The following is a 27,924-nucleotide window of genomic DNA, read 5'->3' as shown; positions in this document are numbered from 1 at the left end:
GATGTGGCTGACTCAGCCAATGGGAGCGACGGTAGCCTGCTCGTGCTGCTTTCGCGGCAAAAAGGATTTGGCGCGCAAACGTGTGCGAGGCCGGGACCAGCTGGGAACAATAACAGTGCCTGAGTTGAGCGCGAGCGGGTCGGCTGAGCTCGCTGGTTGGAAAAGACGGGCGGGAAAAAAGCTTCCGTTGGATTTTGGCCGGGGCGGGGAGAATCTCGGAGAGACCCGAGTGGGAACAAGGCTGGGCAGCTGGGAAGTCGGCACTGGCCCCGAGAGCGTGGATGGAAGAGTGCCCCGCGATGTGCTGCTGTCTGTAACCCCCCACCCCCACCCTTCCTTCCCCTTCCCCTTCCCTCCCGAGCGGCGCCCAGGAAGGACTCGCCGATGTCCTCCTGCACAGCCGCCCTGGTGCTCTCCCTCCTCGCTCTCGCCTTTCAACTTCGGGCCTTGGCTGGATGCGACTCCTCCGGACACCATTTCCCGGGCCTCTGCTCTTAAAAGAGGATGGGGCGTGTTCCATCCTACCAGCCTCTGCCATCCGGTGTCTCCCTCCACCGCAGCGGCCGGGACGATGGAATTAGTCCGCTGAGGCGACTTTGATTCCGGGGTGGGGGGACTCAAGACGGGGGGAACAGTTCTGATTTCCTGCGGTGTGTGGAGAGGAGGGGGGCAACCCGGGCTCCCACCCCCCCACCCCACCCCCACCCCCACCCTGCCTTCCTCCAAGTTCTCGGGCATGTGAGTCCCAGCGCTTTGTGCCATGTCTCTGGAGGGGCTGGAAGTAACTCAGAATGTGGCAGATCTGGAAGCCTTGCTGAGGGGAGCGGAGGCCATCCATGTGATGGAACAGCAGATCGTGATCATTTCCACTCCAGACCAGCTCTCCGCGTCCGAAGGAGACAAGGACACCGAGCTGCTGCTCTTTGCCACTCCACAGCCCGCCAGATTGGAGACCGTAACGCAGAGGCCTGCTCTGGAACGGCCACCGGTAATGCCACCGCTTTTTCCTGTCGCTGCCTTCCAGGAAACCAGGCGTTTTGCCAGCAGCGAAACGTGCCGCTCAATGTGCAAAGTGTGTGTCACGCGTGTAGCATGAATGCATTGGCGTGTTCGTGAATGTGTGCTGTGAATGGCATAGAGGGGGGTTTCTTTTCGTGCTAGCCAAATAATGTGTAGGCCATTTGTTTAGAGCTGGGTGGGACCTGATTCTGGAGCATTTCTCGAGCAAGCTGCAGGAGGGCCTTGGTGGTGCTGGGTGCAGAAATGTATAAATTATTCTATCAAAGACAGTAAAAACTGTTTTGGACTAAATATAATGGACGTTCGATCGTGATAAAACGTGGATTATGATTATTTTTAAATCCTATGTTGAGAATCCAGTGGTCGTAAGCCCTCCTGTCTGTTGCCATGTATAAAATTCAGCTTGTTACTTCTGTGTGAATCTGAGCAATGGGGGAAGAAGGGCCATTGTATTAGGTTAGACCTGTTTTATGAGTTTTAAATTTAAAGAATAGCAGGATATGCTAGCAGTTGTATCTGTGAGCTGATATAATTGTTTTTAAAACACACATGCCTTTGTCAAGACTTTCTGGATGGCTATAATTATAGGAGAGTTTTCAAACTTGTGACTGAAATACTGCTGCTTAAACGTGGCATATGCAGCAAACTTGCAGGAAGGGCAGAGTGCTCATGAAAACATGCAAAGAAATGATTAACTAAAAGGCCTAGGCCTCAAAATGTGAAATTGTAGAACTTAATCCTGCAAAATGTTCCTGTCTAACCTACATAGTTAATATGTTTTTTAGTCTGATAGTTACATTTATTTATAATTGTTTGCAAGTGAACTGAGTTATAGTTGGCCTCTTCTTTCTTTACAGAGCAATAGCCTGCAAATGTTGTTAATGAGGCAGCTTCACTTCCTGTTACAGGATGTTAAGGGCTGAGTTCTGTGCAATTTGTTCTTGCAGTAACAAAAGCAAATGTTTGGCTTTGGTTGTACTATATGTTGCTTTCTGTGGAGCAGCATACTGCTTGATATTATACAAAAGAGAAGGGAATTCCAAAAGCAATGAGCTTGCCATGGCATGCAGAGGAAATAAGTGGCTTCAGCAATGCAAGTCTCATTGCTATTCTGTCCTGGAATTAAAGTGTTTAAACTGGAAAAAAAGCCTAAGGATGTTCCAGTGTTATTCACATACAAAGCTATATACCTGTCTTTATAAAAGCATATATGTATAGAAATAATGTCAACATTAACTTTTGTCCAGTACCTTTATTGATGGCTGATGGTGTTGTACATTTTTTTCTTTAAAATACTTTGGAAGAAAAAAACAAACTTGAAAAACATAAGATTTAAAAATATTTGTGCATACTGTTGTGCACATAATGTGTATATAAAGAAATAACCAGGTCTTTCAAGGGTGCTGGAGGGAGAAGGGTTTTATAATACTAATCATAACATAGGAGTAAGTGCCATCTGGATTTTAGATTTCTGTACCACAGACTGTCTAATTTTAAATGTGTGGATCCTTTGGGTACAACTTCTGAGAAGTTAGACTAAACATTTCTGTTTTACTGGACCAGTACTTGCTCTCTTTAAAGCTAAGCACACTCTTGATGTCTGCAACATGTTTCTGCTGTGGCCCAATGGTAGAGTGCCTTGTATGTGTGCAGAAGGGGTCAAGTTTAGAAAAGGAAAGTGGGAAAAAAACCCCACTCCTGAAGATTCCTGAAAGAGACAGTAATCAGACTTGGTATAAGGGAACTTCTTTGTTTCTTCATGCTTTTAACCACCTATGCTACTGGTGGTGTATCTGTGACCCATTTGTTGAAATGATGAGAAATATATTGTAAGCCTAGCCAAAGATGCTGGTGAGGAGTGAGAGCTCTTGTTTGTAATTGAAATGAAGGAATGATGTGAAAAAATAATGGGCTTGGCCCCCGAAGATTCCTAATGTTATCAAGCAAACTATTTCAGTTATATTCTTCCACATATTATGGTGATGGAGAAAGGGATTGTGTGCATTAATTCTATCTTTAGCACCCACGTGTTTATTATTATGTTTGCAATGGAGTCAGCGGTGTGCATGTGCAAACATGGCACTAAATATGTAATGTCAGGTATGAGATTAGGGCTTCTGATAACATACTGTAGTAGAGTGATAATAAGTGTACATATGTATGCATCTTTCACATATACAACTGTATTCTGCATGTGAATGCAAACCCTTCAGAATTATATTTGAGCCCCCCCTCCACTGTCCCTATCCGTATGTTTTTACAAGACTTTCAATTTTATCTTTAGGACTAATTCTAAACTTAATTTTGTAATTTTTTGTTTTGTTAACTGCTTTGAGCTTCTGTTGATTAGAAATATGAGCTGTAAACCTTGAATTTATAAATAGGTGTTCAGGGTAAAACTGGCAGAATGCTTTCTCTCTTCCATAAATTGGTAGAGAAATGGAGACTGACTGAAAAGATTTCAAGTTATTTTATACAAAATAAAATAATTTTAGCAGATCAGTTCGCTTCCTACAAAAAGTGTAATTTAACTTTCCTCCATTAACTATGTAAATGGTTTTTTTTCTGTCTTTCATAAAAGAATGTTACAGCTTTGAAATGCCACATTGTAGACATTCGATTTTAGTAATATTGCTTCTGTTTCCATGTCTCTGTATTAAGAAATACTGTTCCTATTGAACTTTGGCCCATTGTGTAGAAGGTAAAAATGACATTCTTTCCATAGAAGAAAATGGAAGTTCTCCTGTAGCTCCTTTCCCTGCTTTCTCAATCAAGTTGTTTTATTTAGCATGATGCAAACTTGCAGTCGTTATTCTGTTAAAAATATCATTTGCTGTATTGCTTAGAATTCTCTTCCTTAGTGGTCCACTGCTGGTGAACTCAAGTTCTTGGAGTTTCCTTGTGGAAGAGTTTGATGGACCAGTGTAGCAAACATTGTTGCTCTTTCTCAGCAGGCGGGACAAGGGAGGTGATGCCCACAATGCTTTTTTGCTAGCTTAACATCCTCCTCCCACAGAGGCCCTTTCTGTCAAGGAGCCTACAGTACATGCAAGCTTTACAGTTGCTTCTTTGTTTTAACTGTGGGGGTCTTCTTTTGGGTCAAGAATCTGTAATGAACTTTCACTCTGTTGTCTCATGGGGTGCCTGTTATTCAGAGAAGGGTTTAAAATATCTGATTTATCCATCATGTAAGCCATTGAGTAGTGGGCTTGAGGGCTTGACCTATAAGGAATGGAGGATGCCAGTGTCCTAGAACATTATTTATATGACTGTGGTTGACAAGAAGTCATATGGAGAATAAGGAAGGAACTTCTCTTAAAAAAACAAGCGTATTTCTGGATTAAACCTGGAAAAATATTTCTTATTCTAAAGTATTCAGTTTAAAGTTTTGGCATGTTAGTATTAGCTTTTTAGATAAAGCATGTTCCTGTTCTTTACATTATTAAATGCTTTCTTTACATTAATAGGTATATATAAAATCTCCCTGATGTTTCTCCTTTATAATGGATCTACAATAGAGTTCAGCATGGCTTTACTGATTGTTTGACATGGTTTTCTGCTACCTTTTCCCCCATGTGCTCAGCATCGCTCAAAAACTGGAGATTCAAGGCTATGTAACAACATAGCCAAATATATACTGAACCCTCTCAAATTCAGATTCTACCTGAATATTTATTATTTACATTGCCATTGAAGTTTTCAATCAATTTAGTAATGTGTAATCATTCATTAACATAATTTTGGGGGGGTTCGGACACTGGTTTTTATGTATAAAAATAGCATCAGTACACTTTTGTACTGATTTTTTTTATTTTGAGGGATGTGGTGGCTCAGTGGCTAAGATGCTGAGCTTGTCGATCGAAAGGTTGGCAGTTCAGCAGTTTGAATCCCTAGTGCTGTGTAACAGGGTGAGCTCCCGTTATCTGTCACAGCCTCTGCCAACCTAGCAATTTGAAAGCATGTAAAAAATGCAAGTAGAAAAATAGGGACCACCTGTGGTGGGAAAGTAACAGCATTCTGTGCACCTTTGGTATTTAGTCATGCCGGCCACATAACCACGGAGATGTCTTCGGACAGCGCTGGCTCTTCGGCTTTGAAACGGAGATGAGCACCGCCCCCTAGAGTTGGGAATGACTAGCACATATCTGCAAGGGAACCTAGTGGAAGCACCCAATCGAACACCATTCAACAACTCTTTCCTTATGGAGGGATAAATAGAGCCATGGTTCTTCACTAAAGGCTCACCTAGGATTAAGGATACATGCCTCTTGATTTGTTGAATGATGTTCATTGGGTGAAAAATATCCAGTTTAGGAAGACTGGCCACAGTGCAATAGGATAAGAGATTATTCTCCTAGGCAGTGCATTTTTGGCCATTGTTAATTCCTTTAAAATTAAGATGTTTATGTCTTTTTCTCATTTCTTTGCAGTGATGATGCAGTGCTTGTATTTTTCACAGAGATGTACTACTGTTTTGTGTTGATAGAAATGCCATGCTTTCTGCAAGCTAGGAAGGGAGAAGCTGGTTGCAACATTTTATGGCATAAATGTGACAGGAAAAGACAAGCTCATAGACAGATTGTTCATATTAAACAGTAATACTTCTCATGACTAAATTAAAAATTATTGTCTTATTCATTGTATAGTTCATTAACCATATTCACTAGTTTCAAACCTCACTCCCATTCAGAAGGCATTCTTGGCATCATTTTTCCAGTATCCATATCTATTCTGCAGATCCAAACTGGTTTAATTACTGCAGCTTTTCACCCAGGGCCTCTAGAAATTCTGGTTTTATGACGATGTGAAGTGTTTTTAATTTATGCTGGGTTCATGATTCCTTTTACTGTGGGAACTGCTTGTTTTCTAAGGTTTCATTCAGACATGTGTATAATTACTCCCTGAAGTATTTTTATCATGCTTTCAGATCCTCTGAAATAATTCTAATATATTGTGAAAAATATCTACCAGTCAAATGTATAAGAATACATTTTATTAATGTTAAACCAAACCAATTTGCCCAGTTTATTAGTTATTGTCTCATATTTTAGCTGCCTGACTTGTTAGGATTTCAAGTGTGTTATACACAAAGCAAGTAGGTATAGATAGGGCTGAAGGCTCTCCTCACAGGTGGGAAGGATGAGATTTAGTTTCATTACTTACCTCTTTCATTAAGATACTTCTGTAATACTCTATATTGTAAAATGAAACCAATTTTGCAATCTTAGAATATAGAAACTGGGTTCAATCCCAGCAATACCAATGAGAATTCCAATACCAATGCCAGTTCACGGAAAAAAATTACAACTTTCCCTCTTAGTAATTATTTTAAAAATGGTCAATATTAACCATTCAGTTGTGTCTGACTCTTGGCAAATTTGTAGGCCTGTGATGGTGGACCTGTGGCACATGGAGCCATATCAGTGGGCACATGAGCTCAGCTCCAGTGCACGCATGATGATTTTTGGGCCTTATGGGCCCACTGGAAGCCAGGAAAAAGGCTGTTTCCAGCCTCTGAAGGGCCTCTGGGGGTTGGGGAAGGCTCATTTTTCACTCTCCCCAGGCTCCAGAGCCTTTCTAGAAGGCTGGGGAGGGCGAAAACGGCCTTCCCCACCTCCCTGGAGACCCAATGGAAGTCAGCAAACAGGCCATTTCCAGCTTCCAGGGTGGGGTGGGAAAGGCCGTTTTCGCCCTTCCCAGGCTCCTAGAAAAGCTCTGGAGCCTGGGGAGAGTGAAAAACAGGCCTTCCGGTCCCACCAGAAGTCAGCAAACGGGCCGTTTTCCGGCCTCTGGAGGGCCTCCGAGGGGGTAGGGAAGGCCGTTTTCATCCTCCCCAGCCTCCTAGAAAGGCTCTGGAGCCTGGGGAAAATGAAAAATGGGCCTACTGGGCCCACGTGCCGTCGTGTGGGGGGGACGGGGAGCATAGAATTAGGGGTGTGGGCACACACGCGACCCCCCTCTGCACTCCCCTGCTTTTGGCACATGATGGCAAAAAGGTTAGCCATCGTTGTTGTAGGCTCTCCATGCTACCTGCCAAGCACAGCTTCTTTCGGTTGTTGGATGTCCATCTTTGTATCAGCTTTATTGGTATCAAGCCAGCGAGTTCTTTGCTTTCCCCTTCTTGATCCACTAACCATTCCTAGCATCATTGAGTTCTCCAATGAAGTTGCATGCATGACATGGCCAAAGTAAATTAGACGTAGTCTTGTGATTTTGGCTTCTAGTTAGATGTCTGGTTTTATGCGATTCAGCACTTCTCTGTTGGTAGTTCTGGTTGTCCATGGTAAACACAATACTTTACGCCAGCACCACAGTTCAAAGGCATCAATTGTTCGATCGACCATTCTTAGTGTCTAACTCTCACATCCATATATTATGATAGAGAATACTATTGCTCTAACTACTCTGCTTTTTGTATTTACTGTATATCATTATTTCTGTTTTTCCAGATCTCTGTTTCATGTTAATAACCATTGCCATATGGCCCAAGGTTATCCTGCATTTGATTTCAGGTGTAAGACTGCCATCTTGAACAATTTTTTATCCAAGGAATATAAATTCTCGAACTACCTCAATTTCCAACTTGTTGGTTTTAAAGATCTCTTGTCCATCTGTTTTAAGAATACGATGTTTAAAAATAGGGGGGGGGGGAAAGATGGTTGGGACTATTTTGAAAATTAACAATATGGCGAAGACAGGACAAAAGGCAATGATACTACTTTAAAAATTGGGAGTAGGCACCTTTTTCTTTGCTTTATCTTCACCATCTCACTTCATCTTGATATAAGCTTTAAATATATTTCTTGTGCCCAGATAATGTCTTTAAGAGAGCAGGACAATGCAAACAAAAGAAAAGAAAGTATAGAAACAATAGCAGTGTTCCTAGATTGAACATTTTGAAGGGTGTCATTGGTCAAGAGACTAAGTCAGCAGTAAAAAAAGAATAATGCATATTCCCAGTGTTAAGTTCATAGGCAAGCTTTGAGAACTGTGAATAAGAAGAAATTCAAACAATGTATTCTTAGATCAAATAGAGGTCAACCTTAGCTGAGCTCTATCTGAGAGACCTGATCTCGGTGTGTCTTAAGTGGCCAAAGGACAAAAAGGAATTAGATTGTTCTTTTCTAAAAGCATGGGTGGTTATGAGTAAAACAAGAGAAAAATGAAAAGATAAGTTTCTTCTTAAAATTACAGAAGCAAGATTAACACATAGTATAACAAAATGTAACAGATATAGAAAGGATCAAGTTTTTTCCCCCAATTTTGGTTCATACCTACTAAAGGTTATCAATTTCTAATTATGTTAGCTAATAATTTCTTGTAATTGTCATAAGAAAACAAAGTATTTTGAAACAATATTGTAATTATGGAAACTAAATGTCTGAAAAGTTAACAGGAAAGAATAAGGTGATTATATCCTAAGCTATTATTTTCACTGAGCAAACTTCCATTAATTGATGTAATGCATTGAAACAAGTCCAGAACTGTGTCTTACAAAGAAACTTCATCTCTTGTGCTTCCCTAGAAAGGACAGGTTCACAATCTGGGAGCCTCCTGGCTGTTGGTCAAATAACAGGTAAAAGCTCCAACCAGGAGAGCCTTTGTCAGCTTCAGCTGGTATGCCAATTGCACCCTTAGCTTTAATACTAAATGCTATTGAATTTTAAAAGTACAAAGATAAAAAACTAATACAAACTAAAATGTGCAGAGAGAAAAAAGGGGTGGAAGGAAGAAAAATATATAAAAATACATAAAAGACTTTTCACTTAATTGTAACAGCATTACTAAAAAAGCACTAAGAGTTGTAAACTTAATTCTACAAAGCTGCTTTTCTGGAAACATTGTATTACTAACTAAATCTTATAAAATTAGACCAATCTTAGAGTACTGTTCAACTGTTTGGAATCCCTACTATATATCTGACATTAGTACAATTGAGCGGGTTCAAAAGTACTTTATGAGAAAAGTTTTGCACTCTTCTGTACATAATAGAATTCCCTATGCTACTAGGCTCGAAATTCTTGGTTTGGATAAGTTGGAACTGCGTTGCTTGCAGTCAGGTATTGCATACAAAATTGTATGTAGTAATGTTTTACCTATAAATGACTTTTTCTGTTTAATCGCAATAATATACACGCGAACAACCGCTTTAAACTCAATGTAAATTGTTCTAAACTTGAATGTAAAAAATACAATTTTTGTAATAGAGTTGTCAAAGTCTGGAATGCTCTACCTCAGCTACAAATTTTCACAGTTTTAGTCACAAATCAACTTCTGTGGACCTCACTTCATAAGAGGTCTGTAGAGTGCACTAACATGCCTATCGTCCCTGTCATTGTATTTTTATATTATTCCTGTTTTCATTTCTGTTTAACAAATTACAATAAATAAAATAAGACATTTCACTTCATCAATGTAAGTACAAACAATTTCAGTCACATCCTTCTCATTTCAACCTAGAATCTCTTCATCCTATATCTTACCTTTATCTCTTAGCAAATGTGTATATATAAATTTATATATAAAGTATATATTGACAAATTTAATATATATTAACCTTAGACAAGTAAATTTTCAAAACATAACATAACATAATAACAGAGTTGGAAGGGACCTTGGAGGTCTTCTAGTCCAACCCCCTGCTCAGGCAGGAAACCCTACACCATTTCAGACAAGTGGCTATTCAACATTTTCTTAAAAAATTTCAGTGTTGGAGCAACTTCTGGAGGCAAGTTGTTCCACAACTTGCATATTCCTTTCATTTACTTTGTAGAATAACTTACTCTTTTTTCTAGAAATACAAATATCTTCTCTCCATGTTTTAGAGCTATAAAATTTTTAAAGCTTCATCATTCAAAGTTAATCAGAAAAGGTTTCATTAAGAACTACTAGAAACATCAACATACTGAATAGCTGATAACTTTCTCTAACAATACAAGAAAAAATCTTTTCCCATATCTTTATCTTATTTTTATCACCTTTCAAGCATCCTCATTCGGTCCTTATCCCACTAAAAGCTGCTAGAAAAAAATCATATAATTTTAACCTTAGTTGAATGAGCCAACTTTTTAAATCTTGTTATTTTTTAAAGTTTATTCCTTTTAAGTAGTGTCCCAGAAAAAGGTTTCTTTTCATTCTCTCTTTATCTTTTCTCAGGAACTCCTTCATAGGTATAACACATCTCTTTTGTAAGTTCAAAATAAAAAGTATCCAAGTCACTCTTCTGAATTGAAATCCACACATCGAAGTCTTTCTTCCGATGTACAATTTGTGTGTCCCTTTTGTACTAAAATATCACCACTTTCATTTTTAATCCTTTATGTAACATCCTTGTCAATGTCATTCTTGTATGCTGTCAATTTTAAATCCATATCCAAAGCAGCCTGATTCTGAATTGTTTCTCTTTTGTCTCCTCTTTTGAACCCATTTTTATAGAAATGGACAATCGTAAAAGAAAGTTCTACATTTTTGCAAAATATCCTGGAATTCTTCCAGAGTTAAAGAACTTTTCTCCATTCTATATTAATGGGTCTCCTCACTTAGACTGAATATTCTAAGGACAGTGATGCCCATATCATTTGCAAATTAGATTTAATCTACAATTAATTTGATCTACATAGGGCTGTATTTTAAGATCACCTAAAATCTTCAATTGGCCAGCATGCAATGGCCCTCTTGCTTCCAGTCCAGTCCTGCAGTACTCATTGCCAGTCTGTTTCCAAGTAAAATTCAAAATATTAATTACTGCCTTTAAAGCAGTGGGCCCCAACCTTTCTAGACCAGTGGGGGGCAGTGGCAGTGAAGGGGAGAGGGGATGGTTCCGTGCAAATGGTGTGTGTGAGTGTGAGAAAGCTCTGTTTGTGCAAATGAAGATTTTGCGCATGAGCACATGTGCTCCCCACTTGTGCAAATGGAGTTTCTCCGCTTGCCTGCTGCTTTTGTGGCCAGTTCTCAATGGGCCTCAGGACTGGGGACCCCTGCTTTAAAGCACATATGCCTTCCACCCTGCTTACCTAAGACAATAAGTCATCGTCTTTTCTCTATAAATTCTGCTTATCTGACCTGGATGGTTAGGGACTGTCTACCATGTGTACTCCCCAACTAGTGTATGATTTGATGTTCTTGGTGGCAGCTTGCTTCCTATGGAACATCCTTTTCCTTAAGATGAGAATGATCCTAGGGCATACTAAAATCAAATGGTGGGAATGGTTTGCCCCAGATTGAGACAATGAGTGGATGTAAGATAGCAGATTATCCAGAAAGTCAGCAGCTGGTATAGAGTTGGTCACTGCTGCCATTGTGCTGGTCAGCTCTTTGGCAGTCAGTGATGTGGCTGCAATGACAGAGATAGAATCAGCAGAAGTTCCAGAACCTCATGGTACTATTTGATGAGTGGAAATAGTTGCTCTGTGTGTCAAATGTGCTAGATACACCCTCGGAATGGCCCCTACTCTCTTGGCCTTGTAGAGGCTATTAAAGTGACTGGATAATATCAGTTAAACTTCATAGACAACCTTTACAATAGTCATCTAAGTTTATAATCCAACCACTAGTGCAACAGAGGAGGGATTCTGGTCAGAGTTTTATCATCAGGTTCACTCTGAAACTGATAGAACAGCAAGCAAGATGAACTGCTTGTAGGTGGAAACTGGAAAACCAAAGCTGCTACTAATTTTTGCCTTTAGTATATTTTAAAATTGAGGAAATGAACATACCATATTTTTCGGACTAGGTGCGAACACGCATCTAGCTTTTGAGGAGGAAGACAAGGGGGAAAAAATCTGCCTCTGCCTCCTAGCAATTTACCTCCTTGCAGCAAACAGCCTGGTCAGCTTCAGCACAGCCTCATTTAGCACAAGCAGCTGATTGGCGGTTGGATCTGCCTCCTGGAATACAGCCTATCAGCTATTCCAGGTTGTGGGGATCACCACTGCCCGTCGCCGCCATCACCACCCATCGCTGCTGCTGCCTATTGCTGCCTCTGCACGCCCCATTTTCAACCTTCATGTGCCCTGTTTTTGGCCTGTTCCAGGCAGCGGGGATTGCTGCCAACGCCACCTATCCCTATTGCCTGGAACGGGCCAAATATGGGGCACGCAGAGGCAAAAAATGGGGCGCCCTGAGGCAGCGATAGGTGGCAGTAGCAATGGATGGTGGCAATCCCTGCAGCCTGGAACAGCTGATAGACGGTATTCCGGTAGGCCGATCCAACTGCCAATCAGCTGCTTGTGCTAAATTAGGCTGTGGTGAAGCTGACCAGGCTACAAGGAGGTAAATTGCTGGGAGGCAGAGGCCGAAGGGTGGGGGCCGGCGTGTGGGTGGGCCTTTGGCAACATTCATTTTATAAGACACACAGACACTTCCACCCATTTTTTTTTTGGGGGGGGGCTTCTTATACACCAAAAAACCATATTTTAAATACGTTAAAAATGTAGCAGTTCCATTATTTGAGGGGCTGCCACAGAGAGGAGGGGGTCAAGCTATTTTCCAAAGCACCCGAAGGCCAGACAAGGAATAATGGATGGAAACTGCCCAAGGAGAGATTCAACCTAGAAATGAGGAACTTTATGACAGTGAGAACAATCAATCAATGGAACAATGGAAGTGGGAGCTTCATCACTGGAAGCTTTCAAGAAGTTACTGGATTGCCATTTGTCAGAAATGGTGTAGAGTCTCCTGCTCGAGCGGTGGGTTGGACTAAATGACCTATAAGGTTAATATGTTAATTCAAGTAATTAAATGTAATAATTAATTTCCCCACCCCCTTATTTTTGCAGTGTAGCTCTCACTATGCCATCCTTTTCTTTCTTTCTTTCTTTCTTTCTTTCTTTCTTTCTTTCTTTCTTTCTTTCTTTCTTTCTTTCTTTTCTCCTTCCTTCCTTCCTTCCTTCCTTCCTTCCTTCCTTCCTTCCTTCCTTCCTTCCTATCTATCACATATTAATTTTATTTATTATTCATCAAATTTATTTGCCACCCATCTCATGGTTCAGGCAACTCAGAATGTCCTTTCATTTAAAGGCAGCCCTTATTCAATAAAAGTAAGATGTGTAGATATGCTCCTAGTTTTACATGATTGCTTCTTGTTTCACTAGAGCTTACGTGGTGTGGTTATTTACAAATCTCACTTATTTTCCAGGTAAAACGGAAATTGAATTTGGAGACTGACCATCAATACATTGCAGAGAATGCTCAGGTGCCTCGAGGAAAAGCAAAAAATCCTATAAAAGGTACTAATATGTCTGGTACTTTAATTGCTGCAGCTAGTTCAAGAATCTTTGTCCCTTGTGGCTAAATAATGCCACATTCTCAATACAACTATTGAGATACACTGAAATTGATCTAGTAAAATCTCAGAAATGACTGCTAGTACTAGGACACTGGAGTGTTGATGCTTTTTCAGGCTCTCTTTGCTTTTGAATTCATGAGAGAAATGGCTTTTGTTTCTGAAATGACATATATTGTGCAAAGTTGCTTTTGGGGTTTCAAAATTTAGCACCCTAAAACCCAGAGATTTCATTTTTTAAAAGGTTAATTTCCTTGAAACACAGGCATTTGTTTTAACTCATTGCTGAAGTTGAAAGTCTCATCTGAGTTCACAGTTGGGTTTGGCATATGATGCTATCTTATCCACAACTGCCATTCATTCATTCATGCAATTTATATGCTGCCCATCCTGCACTTCAAGGAAACTTTGGACAGTTTGAAGTGTACAATCCATCCAAAATGTGTAACCAGATTCAATTCTTTTGGTAATACAATCCATTTTTCATCTCCCCACAATGTATCTTAGCAACATACTTGGTCCGTGTGGGAAAGGTGGGTGGTGTTTTCTTCCTCTCTTTCTATTTCTAGGGTAGTCATTGCAGCTTTCAGGCTAGATGAGACCGAGAGAATGATAGATACTCTTAGCTAGAGGATGCCTATCTCCAACAATATTGCTTGCTTTCTTGTCAAATGAATAGTGCATGCCAAGCAAATTGATAGTTTAAGGTTGAGATTTATTTAAGAAGAATTGCAGCTACTTTGCTAGTTGTAATTAAGCCCTGATTCATCCCCAGGTTTAAAGTCTCCTGGAGAGAAATCCCGCTATGAAACTTCTCTCAACTTGACCACCAAGCGCTTCTTAGAGCTATTGAGTCAGTCTCCTGATGGTGTTGTGGATCTCAACTGGGCTGCTGAAGTACTAAAAGTGCAGAAGAGGCGTATTTATGACATAACAAATGTCCTGGAGGGGATCCAGCTCATCACCAAGAAATCCAAGAACCACATCCAATGGCTGTAAGTAGAATGTCACCTGTCAGTTTTCCAACTTGATGTTCTGATGATGTTTGTTTGGCTCTGTTATATTGTAACCCATAAATAGAGCACTGTCTGTATAATAGTTACATATTAAGTTGCCACAGTTTCCATTTATTTTATTGGTATGTTTATTTAACTATTTATAAATAGTTATAGATTCTTTGTATGTCTATATGTGCTTTCAATATAAATTGAAAGCCTGTATGTGCTTTCAATCAAGAGAACTAGAACATGATAATCTGAATTATCCTAAAACAAAATTACAAATGGTATATGTCTGTAAGATTACTCTGTTATAACCTCTTAGATACCTCTGTGCATTTGTGGAAGTATATTCAAAAGAATATTTGTCATTTGTCTTAATTTACTTTAAAGCAATACTTCAGGGAAGAAATTTATTGCAAGGAAAATCACATTAATAACATTAGACTAGTGAGAATATCATGAATAAAAGTTCATTAATCTGTGCTCAATTTAGTTAAAAGTAAGACAATAATTGTATATGAAAATTTAATCAATTGCGTAAATGATTTTAACCCATCAGTTTCTCCCTGAACATATAATTGTTGCTTATTGTAAAGTTATGTTCTGAGAATTTAGTGTATTTTGCTGCTTATTATCAGATAGAAATAAATACTGTTAAATATGAAAACTGAAGCTTTATCGGTTGGTGGATTACCCTGTTCTAGCAGTAATCCAACATTCTTGCAAAATGACAACATTATTGTTTCAACCGTGTTTATACTATTGGTACTATGGCTTATAGATGAGAGACTCAGGGAATTTTTAAGTTTGCAGATTTACAAGAAAACTGGTCACTGACAATATGATGCAATGATTAACATATTGGATTACAACTAAAGAGTACTCTTATAAGCCATGGAAGCTCACTGAATTATTTTGGTCAGACATTATCTCTTATCCCAGTATATCTTACAGCTATGTTGTTACGAAAAAATGTTTGTAGAAGGAGTGGAGTGCAATTCATACCATAAATGAGATCCTGAAAGAAAGACAGAAAATAATTCTAATATATAAATGAGAAGTGAGCATGCTTGGTGATCACTAAATGTGGATGAGAAGAGAATGAAATAATTAAGATGGGAAAGGAATGACTTTAGGCAAATTCCTGAAGCTTCCTGATGATATTATACACTTACGAGTTCCAGAACATTTTGCAGAAAGAAACTAAGAATATAAAAGCCTAGGCTCAAATACCTTAAGATCGCTCAGGATATATTAGACATGATCAATGAGAAGAAGATTGTTGCTTGGGTCACTACTTTCCAGGCATTTCTCACAGAAAGGTCCCTAAGCAGGTCCACTACAAAGGTCAATCTGATATATTGGAGGAATATTCTCATAAATCAGCACGGATATAGTCTTAGAAGCAAACGAATAGCTATACTGTCTCTAATGACTTTGTATGACAGTCAATTACCCTAACTGTAACCAAGAGGTTGAATTCTGCACTTGCTAAAGTCTTTGAATAGGTTTCAAAGGCAACCCCATAAAAACTGAATTATCTTTGTTCAAACATGGGATTATTAAGACAAGGATCACTTGATCCAGAAAAAAATTAAAGACTTTTAGTTACTGTGACACATGGGTCTTCAGTTACAAAATGCATCGCTTGGAGTTATTCTTTAATCCATCTGCTGCTTTGAAGGAGCTCAAAATTATCTAGAACTACCTGTCTTCTTAATTCATAGGCTGGAACCTCCCTCTCAACATTTCAGTCTTGTTAGGATTCTGTCATAGTTTATTGGTTCCCATCTAGCCACCTACTCTCCTGGAACATATCCTTCATAGCCTCTTATGCCTGTTGATGATACCTTGGTTAAATCTCAGAATGATTTCTCCCAATGGCTTTATATAGATATTAAAGATTATAGGGGACAACATAGGATTAGACTACTATGTGGCAAGAATATTTTCTCCAGGTAATTTGTTGAACTTTCCCTTTAAAAATTAACTAATTTACTTAATTGAGCATTCGTTTGTCTTTTGTTGTGTTGTTCTGACAATGTGAAAGCGCACACAATGCAGTTTACTTCTCATCTACCTTAATGCTAAGACTTGCCAAGTTATTAGTCACAGAGTATTTCATCTTATTTATTTATTTATTTATTTATTTATTTATTTATTTATTTATTTATTTATTTATTTTATTCAATTTTTATACCGCCCTTCTCCCGAAGGACTCAGGGCAGTGTACAGCCAAGTAAAAAATCACAGTATAAATATTAAAAGAAATTAAAACAAACATATTATAAGGTGGCCAAATTTAAAACGATTTAAAATATTAAAATATAAATAACCCCAATAAAATTTTAGGCCAGTCCCGCTTGAATGCGTTTTCAGCTCACGGCGAAAGGTCCGAAGATCAGGCACTTGACGTAAACCAGGGGGAAACTCGTTCCAGAGCGTGGGAGCTCCCACAGAGAAGGCCCTGCCCCTGGGGGCCGCCAGCCGACATTGTTTGGCGGACGGCACCCTGAGAAGGCCCTCTCTGTGAGAGCGTACGGGTCGGTGGGAGGCAAACGGTAACAGCAGGCGGTCCCGTAAGTACCCGGGTCCTATCTTGCCTTATTCTTTTTTCTAGGGGGAACCGGACTTCTGTGGCGAGCACCAATAAAAGTCAAATGTTAATGAAGGAACTACAGGATCTTCAAGCAGCAGAACAGCATCTGGACAGCCTCATCCAGATGTGTACTACTCAATTCAAGATCCTTACTGAGGAATCTGAAAACAAGCAATATCCTTCTCTTCAAGATGAATGTGGATTGGATGGCTTTATCCAATCATAGAGCACAAAACAGGTTCATAGGAGCAAATCTTCTGCAGTAACCAGTAGCAGTAAAGTACCATATTCCAAAGAGGCAGCTGCACTCCCAACATTCCTGGATTGGGTGTTGGTACTTTAATTTGTACTTCCACACCCTGTGAGTTAATGGAAAATCCCTACCTGGCTGTTGGCTAAGGCTCTGAATTGTCAGTGAGGTGTGGAGGTGTACATGTGTGTATATATCTCAGAAAGGAAGCAAAAGAAGGGTGGTGGTGCATCTGTCAGATGTTTCTTGTTGATTTTTGCCTGGCAGTTCTGTAGCTGAACCTGTTCCTGATAATGATATCTGCAATCCACCCTTTCTGGTAAATGAACAGTCTTAACATATGCATGTGAGAGAAAACTTCAGCTATCCTTTCTTCTCTCCCCCCGCCCGATATTTTTTTCCTTTGCAATAATATTCCAATAAAATAAGTTTGCAAGTTGCATTTCACAGGTAAGATATATGTAGTAAGGCCTCAAGTGTACTGAATGAAATTGATTAGATTAATCTCTTCAATGCCTCACTGCCACAGGTATTAAACTAATGAGTGTGCTCATAATTTTGAATAATTGAAATCAATTTTCTGACACACTGCAAACTTGTGGAGAATTTCACAGATCTCAGAAATTGCAGGTCAAAACACTGAGAGTAACAGTTAACAATTGTTAACTGTTTTCCAACTAAAAGTGTGTGTCTTGAACAGATTATTTATTACACAGAAATTGTAGAGGGAAATAATTAAAATTCAAAATAGACTGGCATTGAAATATTAAAAAGAAAGAAATAGAAACAGGCATACAGACATGGTTATTTTGAATGAGATTAAATCTTTATGGCCAGATTAATTACATCCTGAAATTAAGGAAGTAGCTAGTCTAAAGCTATTGTAACCCTAAATGGTTGTTAAATGACCGTTCATAAATCAAGGACTTCTTGTATGCTTCTTTCCCAATAAGTAGTGATTTGGGCCTGACAGTTGTATATTGTTGTTCTAAGTTTTGTATCTTGAAACATATCTTGTGATATTTCTGACAAAACTTGACTGACCATACTTCAGCTTATGTGACTTGCCAAGATCTACGCAACATTGCAGACCCCTCAGAGCAGCTGGTGATGGTCATCAAAGCCCCCCCTGAGACACAGATGCAAGTCTCTGATCCGGCAGAGGTAACCTTCCTGCTTCCAAGAATTACAGAGGCCATTTGGGGCCTTTCGTAGAATACTTACACACTTAACATTCAGAATCCAAATCCTCTTTACTATGTTTATCCTTTCCATTCTTTATTAGGTAGGAAAGGTTTATGCAAATCCGTTTAAGTGTAGTATATCTTGAAACAGTATCATGACTGAGAAATATTGCCACCAATATGATAGATCCATGAAAGCTTGGTTTTTAAATGCAACATTTTGTATATGTGATTGCTGATCTATTCATCCATTCATCCATCCAATTTCTATAGCTGCCTAGTTCAACCAAGCCACTCTTTGACATATTGAGTTCAGTCTCTTTGAATACAGTTTAGCTGTATGTCATTGGGCTAGATACACTGTGCAATATTTTACAATAATCAACTGGCACAAAGCGTTATATCCTAGATTAGTTAAACGGTGGATAATAATGAAACCCTATCCACTTACTGTGCTGCCCTGTAAGAAGATGTCATTTTATAGGATAAGCCACAATGTTTTGTTCCTAATCTACCAAATATAACTGGTGACTTAAGGGGAGAGATTTGTTGACATAGTGAGGAAAGTTTGTGACATGTGAAATAGAGGTTAGTCTAATAGAATTGGGTTAGTCTAATAGAATAAGTTACTGTATTTGGAGCCAAGAATGATGCACAGAATAAAGGCTTTGCAGCCCTTTGTTACCTAACGTCTAGGCAGATGCAGAGCCTTGTTAACTCATGAATAGCAATGTTAAACCGAGATACAACAAAATAGATTGCTTCAAGTGGAATTTTTCCTTTCTCATTTTACCATTTTTGATTTAATATATTTTTTCTACAAAGCATTAAAACTATGAGCAGAGATTATTACAAAATAGAATGTTTTTCAATGAAATACTGAGATGAAAAGGGGTTCTCAAAAATTTCCTTGCAGAATTTAGGAACTGTCTATTGTTATGAGCAATGGTTGTCCCAGATAGTGAAATAAGCCAAGAGTTAAATGTTTCGATTTTATTTTATTTTATTGTCATCTGGTCACAAAGAGATAAAATTCTGAAGATTTTATAAAACTGATGTTCCCAAAATATTCTTCATAGAAAAGAACTACAGTGGCTTACCACTACCACCCTCACAACAGAAGTTTATGCAGTTTTCTATGTCTCCCCAAATGTTTTTTTCTCCATCTCTGTTAGGCTTTCCAGATTGCTGTGAAAAGTACTCAGGGCCCTGTTGATGTGTTCCTGTGCCCAGAAGAGAGCTCTGGTGTCTGTAGTCCCACCAAGAGTCCATTGAAAGTGGCTCCTGAGGAACCTTCTTCAGAATCTTCACAAACAACACCCTCTGTGCTTCTACACCCTTCTCAGGATACAAGTTTGCCATTGCTGAGTGGAGACCAAGGTATGTCAATTGTTCCCTTAAGAATTGGCATCCAGGAGTAACTGAGGCCAGCAAGTCTTTTCAGTCAAATAATTCTGTGTCAAGCTTGTGTTTTGACTATTGCAGCTATGCATTTCCTAAAGTGCGGCCTTTCAGTAGAGAGAGTACATAAAACTGGGAAGAACACAAAAGCATACTCGTAATTATTTTATCTACAATGTTTTCATTTTGTAGATATAATGCATCATGATATCTGAATAGTTTTTCTGAAGCCTTCATTACCACCCTATCAAGGGGAATTTTTTTTAATTTCTGGTTCTTTTCTTGTTGATTTGTTGTTGTTAGTCGCAAAGTTGTGTCTGACCCATGTTCTTCTAGGTCTTCCTGTCCTCTACCATCCCCCAGAGTCCATGTTGATAGTCCATCTTAAAAAGCAAAAAAATAAATAAAAACCCACCACTTCAATATCATTATTGTCAAATTTAAGGCCGATTGCTGTACCTGTTGTTGTTAGTTTTGTCTTCTTTATATTTAATCTTACCCCTGTTTTTTCCACTGAACTCTTTAATTTTCATTACTAGAGCTTCCAGATCATTTGCATTTTAGCTGTCAGAGTAGCACAGTGTAGGTGATTGATGTTTCTTCCTCCAATTTTAAACCATGCTCATCTTTTTCCAATCCAGCTTCTCTCAGTATATATATTCAGAATGGTAGAATAAATAAGAAGATAGTACAGGTAGTCCTCGACTTACGACCCCAATTGAGCCCAAGTGAAACACTTGTTAAGTGAGTTTTGCCCCATTTTGCGACCTTTCTTGCCACAGTTGTTGAGTGAATCACTGCAGTTGTTAAATTAGTAGCATGGTTGTTAAGTGAATCTGACTTCCCCATTGACTTTGCTTGTCTGAAGGTCACAAATGGTGACCACATGACCCTGGGACACTGCAACTGTCATAAATATGAGTCAGTTGCCAAGTGTCTGAATATTGATCATATGACCGCAGGCATGTTACAATGGCCATAAATGTTAAAAATGGTTATAAGTCCCTTTTTCCAGTGCTGCTGTAACTTCAAACAGTCACTAAATGAACTGTTGTAAGTCAAGGACTACCTGCAGTTTTGTTTTACTGTATTGCATCCAGGCTGGGGCTTTCTGTCCTGACAGTAAGTTTCTCAAAGGATACTGAGATGTATTGGGATTTCCATTTTCCTAAAGATATTCCACAGGTTGCCTTGAGAACCATCAAAGGCTTTTCTATAATCAGTGAAGCACATATTGACTTTTTCTAGGTGCTCTTCAGCTGTCTCAGTTATCCAGCATGCATCCGAAATAATATCTCTTGCGCTCTATTTTTTTCCTAAAAGCAGCTGGTATCTGCCTTTTCATGTCTTGTTCTTCTAATATGCAATTGGATGAGCTTCAGCATTATTTGCTAGGATATGAAATTAGGGATATTGTCCAGTAGTTTGTGAACTCTGCTAAGTCTCATTTTTGTTGTTATTGATATTTAGACTGATCCCTTTCAATCTGTGTTATTCTCTCAGGCTGAGATTATACTGCCAAAACTGAGCTGGAAATGACTGTGCTAAGCCTCTGTTAGGCAAAACAAATTCAGCCTTCAAATCTGTCCAACTTCCAAAACAAATAATTTTGCTTGGTAGCAGTTGTAAATGTAAATTATGGCCCTAGTTTGAAGAATCATACCCATTTTTATCTTAAGAGAAAGGAATTCCGATATCAAAATGCCATAAGGGAGGATATTCTATTCTGTGTTTTTATTTCATAGCATTTTCAATATACAAAATATACTAGATAAGAAAGACTCCCACGTCTGATCTTAAATTATGAGCCAAGAGCAAGCCAGATTTTCAAATACCGTAGCTCTAAAGCAAATACATCCTTTTGCAATATGTATGCGAGTTGTTGGTCTTGCATTGTTGGTTCTGCACTTCTGTGGAGATGATTATTTTGAATCTTTTTGACAAAGATGTGGAATAAAGAGAGGAGGCATAGAAACAGATGGCATTAGGGGAGATGATATAGGAGAAACCAGATAGGAAATGATAAGAGGGAAAACTTAAACGCTTGAAGTATTATTCAGGCTGATATTCTGGTTTTTAATGCACAGGACATACTACTTTGACCAAAAGATAACTGTAATACCAATCTAGTGGGATAGAGAAGCACTGAGAAAGGTGACAAAAGCTTTGTTTTTACTAACATATTTCTACAAAGACTCTACGTAGAAAGGCTTGATGGGAAAAAACTACAAATGGGAAAGAAAGGCAATGCATTCCAATGCACTTGGTACATTTCTGTACCAAGTGAATTTCTCTCTCTTATGAGTTTTTCTAAGAAAAGTTTTTTTACATTTTGTTTCAAATTATATGTAATTTATACCTAATTTGTGACAGAGACCAAGTCAGATATTTTTGTAGTTACAGCTGAGCCATGAAAATTGTTTATACAATTTTGGAACAAACATTGTATATTATATATACCGTAATTGGAAGATTAAGCAACTTTGTTTTTGTGTACAGATAAGGCTTTATTTGGGATATTCACTTGGGATTAAAGGCATGGGTATATCTATTCTGCTGGTTACTAAGTCTCTCCTTTATCTCTTGGCAGAACCTTTGTTATCTGGAGAGACTACTCTGCCTCTGAAGTGTCCCGGGGATGATGTAAACCTCTCACCACTGGCTTCCGTGGATGCCTTGCTTCTGCAGGGCAAGGATGACTTCTCAAGTTTTCTGCCCTCTGAATTCATTGCACTTTCACCACCCCAGACTCAGGACTACCATTTTGGACTCGAGGAGGGTGAAGGCATCAGTGAGCTCTTTGACTGTGACTTTGGAGATTTCACCTCCTTGGATTTCTGAATATTCTTGGGTTGGGGAAAGGGGAGTGCCACCTGGTCAACTCTATCCCACCATGGGGGAATCTTTTTGCAGCTGACCTCTGAATATAATTCCAGGGCTAGCTGTCATCTTCAGGGCCAGTGTGCTGTAAATCAGATGCCAGGGAAGGAAAATGGCAGAATGTGGTCTGGCATCAGTGACAGTGAGAGCACTCAGCTCCTGGAAGGGCTGCCTTTTGCTGGCCATCTCCCTGTAATTGAGGGAGATGGCTGTGAAGCTAATTGCTGCTGTGAATGTTGCAAGCTTGTTTTTGTGACCTGATCGAGAGACAGCAGGCATCACCTCAAGCCTGCTGTGCCCAGGCCCAGAGTTGTAATAATACTTAGGAATAGGTGAGTAGGGTCACCTTGATTCTCTGGTGCCATGTTTGGAATCTATAGGGATAGCTTTAGAGATGCTGTTGCAGCAGCTTAGTTATTCTTGTTGAACCACTCCTTTCCCTGAATTTCACTTTAGATAATACTTGGCTGTGGGCAGGCCCCTTTTTTATCAGGTGCTTAATTTTCTATGTTGTGAGCAATTTCTCAATCTTGGCTTAGAAAAACATGATGGTCAGAAGCTATCCTTAGAAAATGGGGCCCCTCCATTCCTTTCTCAGCAGGCTGTTTGGGTTGTGTGGCAGAAGCACTGAGCACATTATTGTGAGGGACACCTTTCTGCCAGGCAGCAGTGGGAGAAGGTGACCAGAATGGTACTTCTCAGAACAGTCATTGATCTGTCCTCTTGCAGTCCATCTCTGCCTGGTTGGCTGGCATTTCCCAGTCCCTAGGACTGGGAAATTCTGTATGCTGGCAAATGATAAACCAGAGATTTGCAACTCCGTAGTTAAACAATGGTCAAGTAGAAGAAAGAAAACCAAGTGGATGAATAGGATGGGAGATACAATGGGAGCCTTTTGTTAAACATGCTGCTCAAACTAATGAAAGGTAATGGGTAATTGGATGCGTTAGAAAAATGGGTGGGCATTTATTATTTTTTTGCTCTTTTTAAAAAAATGTTCTGGTTGAAAAGGAGAAACTGGCTTTCAAATATGAGGCACCAAGAATGGTGGGGTGAATTGTTTCTGGATACCGATGCAAAATACTTTTTCCTCATAAGCCTCACCATAAAGCTTTAAGTAGGGTCCTGTACAGATTATTTATTTATTTTGGGTGTTCCTCACCTCCCACTATGGATATTATTTTGTGGAAAGTCCATTCCCTGGTAGAATACATCTATATCTATCTAGGGATGTGATGGGTTTTTATTATGGTGATTTTTTTTTTAATTGTGAGGTGCTCATTCTGCTCAGCTGTCTTTAGGTTTAGAGCAGACAGCCAACAAGGCAGAGGGGACACTGCTTGTTGTAGGAAATGAAGTTACTGGAACATTTTGCTTCAGCAGGAGGAAAGGGAGGGTTGCTGACTATTGTCCATGATAGTAAGGGAGGTTAAATCCTACACAGTATTGTGAGACAGCAACCAACCAATGCCTTTGTTTGCCTCTTTCCTGTAAAGTGAAGGGAAAAATACTGACTCGCTCTCCTTATTATCCCAATCCCCATGCTAAGCATAAGGTGTGTCCAGAAATCATGGATTCATATTATTTATTTATTATTTATGTGGCTCCATCCAGTGTTCCTGGAAGATAAAGGATAGTGTCAGAGGAATATGGGTGCATGAACTCGAACATGTCCAGGTATGTGGAAAGAGACCCTTTAGGGATCTGATTAGAATTGCTGACCTAGCAAGAGGCAGCAGAGAACCTGGGAACAAGCAGGCTGTAGTCAGAGAGCCTTGAATAGCGAAGAGATTCAATGTCTCATCAATATGTTGAGAGAGTATGACTGGTCAAGACAAATGAACTGAAATGCTATTTATTCATAGAGGATGAACAGCAGGTTCATCTTGTAGAGCAGTATTTCTCCACTTCAGTAATTTTAAGGTGTGTGGACTTCAACTCCCAGAATTCCTCAGCCATTCAATGCTGGGAATTGAAGTCCATGCATCTTAAAGTTGCTGAGGTTGAGAAACAGTGCTGTAGAGAAATATTTTGGTATGTTGAAAGGGAGGGTGGGGGAGGGAAACACACACTGTGCTAGGATAAGAGTTTGTGGAAGGAATAGTTTTATTCCAGGTTTATCCATTTTGCGAAGTAGCTTTAGTTGAAGGAATGGGGCTTTAGCAGCAGATAAGAATGCCATCAACTTGACTAGGAGTTGTTCCTAGTGCATCACAAAGCAGTAATTGGTGCTGTCCCTGAGGTGCCTTCTTAGTCCTTTAAGTATTATTTACTGGAACTCACCAAAGTGTGCTCCTACATGTTAGGAGCGTATTTTGCTTTATGGAAAGGTAACCATGACTTGGTGTGTGGCTTTGGGTGGGAGTTGTGCATTAGTGTTCTTAACAGATGAGAGAACTACTAATCTAAAGCATTGTGACACCTAGTCCCAAATAATTTAAATTTCATTGGAGCTTTTTTTAGGGGGAACAAAGCCTGAACAAAAGCATCTCTTAAGTGGGTCTTCTTCAGGTAACATATATAATAAATATGCTTCCTCAAATCAAAATTCATCAGGCAGCACGTGGCTGTACAAACATATACACACCGTGATTCCCATCCTCTCTCCTCACCTTTCAACTCTTTCTCAGGTTGCCAGTTCCTAAAGCTGAATCAAGTTAAAAATTATCCCTGTGTTGCTAGGCTCTGCATAAGGAGAAACAGCTAACTCTCTCCAAACATCGGATTTTCCAAGTTGGACATTTGCAACTAGATTGTCCTCAAGAAACTTAAGGCCGTGTTCTCTTAGACTGCACTACTTCAGAATAATAGCTGGCACAACATGTTCTCTGTAACCAAGGTACACCTTATTTCTTGATTCAGATACAAACAGGAGAGTAATTTGATCATATTCACATTCATTACTGATCTCTCTAAGTGACTCTTATCTGGATATAATATTAAATGTTAGCCAAGTTGATTGAGGCTGATGGCAGTTTTAATTCAATTTATCTACAGAGCAACAGGGTTACAAATCTGGATGGCATTTCTGTATATAGGTCATCTTACTGTTCTGACATGTTTATCTTTCTGTAATGTGGATATCTCCCTCTGCAGCAAACAGAGTGACAATCTGTTCCAAAGGGCTCATTGATAGATTTATATCTTTTGATATATCCATTCTGAGCACATCTTGCTTTTACAAGGGAAGACAAGTGCTGCTTTGGCCAACTTCTTTCTGATGCAGCTCATACAAAAGTCACTGTAATGTGCCAGATATTTTTTCTCTTTAGCTTACCTAGTGCAGGGTACCAGCCCCTCCCCCCTTCGGAAGAAAAAAGTTTTGCTAGAAAATAAGGGAACAGATTTTCTAAAGATTGTGTTGATATTTGTTTACTGGAGTATTCCAATACTTTCCTGAATTGATGTTCTATTCTTAATGGTTGGGGGGGAAAATGCTATGATGCCAGGGCCCCGTTTTTGGATATATCAACGCAATTAACTATGCTGTATTATTTACATTTTAGATAATTCTTGAGTGTATTTCCTTTTTGATAGTTACCTAGAATGTGAGAAGTACAGCATAATTATCTATGATAAAATGACAAACACCCCATAATTTTTACTATAATGTTGTCCTGCAAAAGTCCCTGAAGAGGCTTCAGCAAAATGCAGTATACTGTATGGTTCAATGAGATGAACATTATTTCTATAATAAGTCAGGATTTGAACCCTGTTCTGCTGCCGGTTTGGGACTGGGGCAAAATTATGCATAATTGCATTATAACTTCCTATGGACCTCTCAAGTTTCTTCCAATTCAACAGATAAGATGGCCACTATCTTCCCTGATAATCTCAATTTTCACTTCTACATTAAAATGCTGTTTAATATTTTCATCTGTCAGCTTCAGCATCACCTGCAACAGAAAGCTATTCCATAATTTTTCAAGTCATGATCTTCACATCTCATGCCTTCTTACCTTACCTCAGTGTGGGTAACCCTCATGGCTAAGAAAGCAGGGTGTTGTTTGAAAGAAGGACGACCTCCAGCCCCTCTATTTAAAGCAGTGGATTGGAAGATCCTAAATAAACTGATGAGCACCATTGATAGCTGAGAAAATGGCCAATGGTCAAAAACTTCAGTCTGAGAAAAGCATCTAGATATTTAAAAAAAAAAAAAAGACACAACTTGAGTTAAGGATGGAATGCAGAGGTATGTTGCAGGCAACCTATGAGAAGACCATGATTTATGCAAGTTGGCCTTGCACAGCAAAATTGAACATTCTGTAACGGATTGGAATGGTGACCTCCAGATGTTTAGCAAGAATTTCCAAGCACTTAAGAATAAAGATCTAAGATCATTTGCTGCTGTTGTGGTTAAAATGATTTTTGGAGAATCAGGTACATGCTTGAACAAGAATGCCTGTTGCACCAGAAGCCTATTATAAGAAAACCCATCCACCCTGCCCCCTTCCTTCTAACAAGTTATCTTGATTCTGAACATGGTGACATATGCACCCCAGATAATGTTGCTGCTATCGACCTAAGAACCAGGGAGGATTGGAGCCAGAGAGCTCTGGTACCTTAATCCGAATGGGAAGCACTTAGTATAGCTCATAATGCAAATAGTTCTACAAAGCCTTAAAATCTATTGGATCAAAGAAATAAGCCTAGAGTGCACATGATTCTCTTTTCAGCAGACTTCTTTTAGTGAGGAGCATGAGAAGTCCAGTTGGGCAAGTTCTTTTATTAAAATTGAAAGCACAGCAGAGGAGAAGGTGCTGTATCTACCCCAGCAAGAGAACTAAGAGTGCCCGGTGTAAGTGATGTGGATTCAAAGCATTATCTGTAAAAGTTGGGGGATCTTGTTGGAGGTGGCTAAAGGTTGCTGAGAAATTGTTATAGTTCTTAAGGATTGCAACTTCTTTGGTAAGTTTCCAGGACAGACACCCAAGATCCTTTGGCAACTGAGTGACCAAATGTGTTGCAAAACCTGCAGCATTTTCCAGGTGCCTGAACATTGAGGGAAGTGCACGTTTTTGTCTGTGCCTCTTTTTAATAACAAGCCTTGTTCATGATTTGTGCCTTTAGTTTTAATAAACATTTCTAATAATTTCCTCTTGATTTACTGTCTTTTGATTATTTAAGTATTGTGTATTTAAATAATGGTAAGCAGTTTGGACTGGTAGGCACTTATTTTAAGCATGTCCTGAGACACAGCTTCTGCATTCACTTCTATGTAGATAACTATTTGACTATTGGTTGCCTAGCAGTTGGGGAATTTACAGATCAAAGTAGTAATAATAGCATTAGTTACCTAAGGCAGA

General features: G+C 39.2%; 1 protein-coding gene across 2 annotated transcripts; it reads left to right on the top strand.

Moving 5' to 3' along the window:
- The first annotated feature begins 41 nt into the window (after positions 1 to 41).
- E2F1 (E2F transcription factor 1) lies at positions 42 to 27,721 on the top strand. Of its 2 annotated transcripts, none has more exons than XM_058177069.1 (7): positions 42 to 988; positions 13,157 to 13,247; positions 14,079 to 14,298; positions 16,925 to 17,077; positions 18,203 to 18,317; positions 19,513 to 19,717; positions 22,329 to 27,721. In XM_058177069.1, exons 1-7 carry the CDS (start codon positions 761 to 763, stop codon positions 22,577 to 22,579), a joined length of 1,263 nt encoding a protein of 420 aa, XP_058033052.1. In that variant the 5' UTR covers positions 42 to 760; the 3' UTR covers positions 22,580 to 27,721. The 2 variants fall into 2 exon arrangements, with proteins under 2 accessions (XP_058033052.1, XP_058033053.1); XM_058177070.1 differs by lacking the exon at positions 42 to 988 and adding an exon at positions 12,494 to 12,707.
- Positions 27,722 to 27,924: the final 203 nt, after the last annotated feature.

Source organism: Ahaetulla prasina, chromosome 3 (genome assembly GCF_028640845.1).
Source record: "Ahaetulla prasina isolate Xishuangbanna chromosome 3, ASM2864084v1, whole genome shotgun sequence".
NCBI lineage: Eukaryota > Metazoa > Chordata > Lepidosauria > Squamata > Colubridae > Ahaetulla > Ahaetulla prasina.
This window is presented reverse-complemented; position numbering and strand designations above follow the sequence as displayed.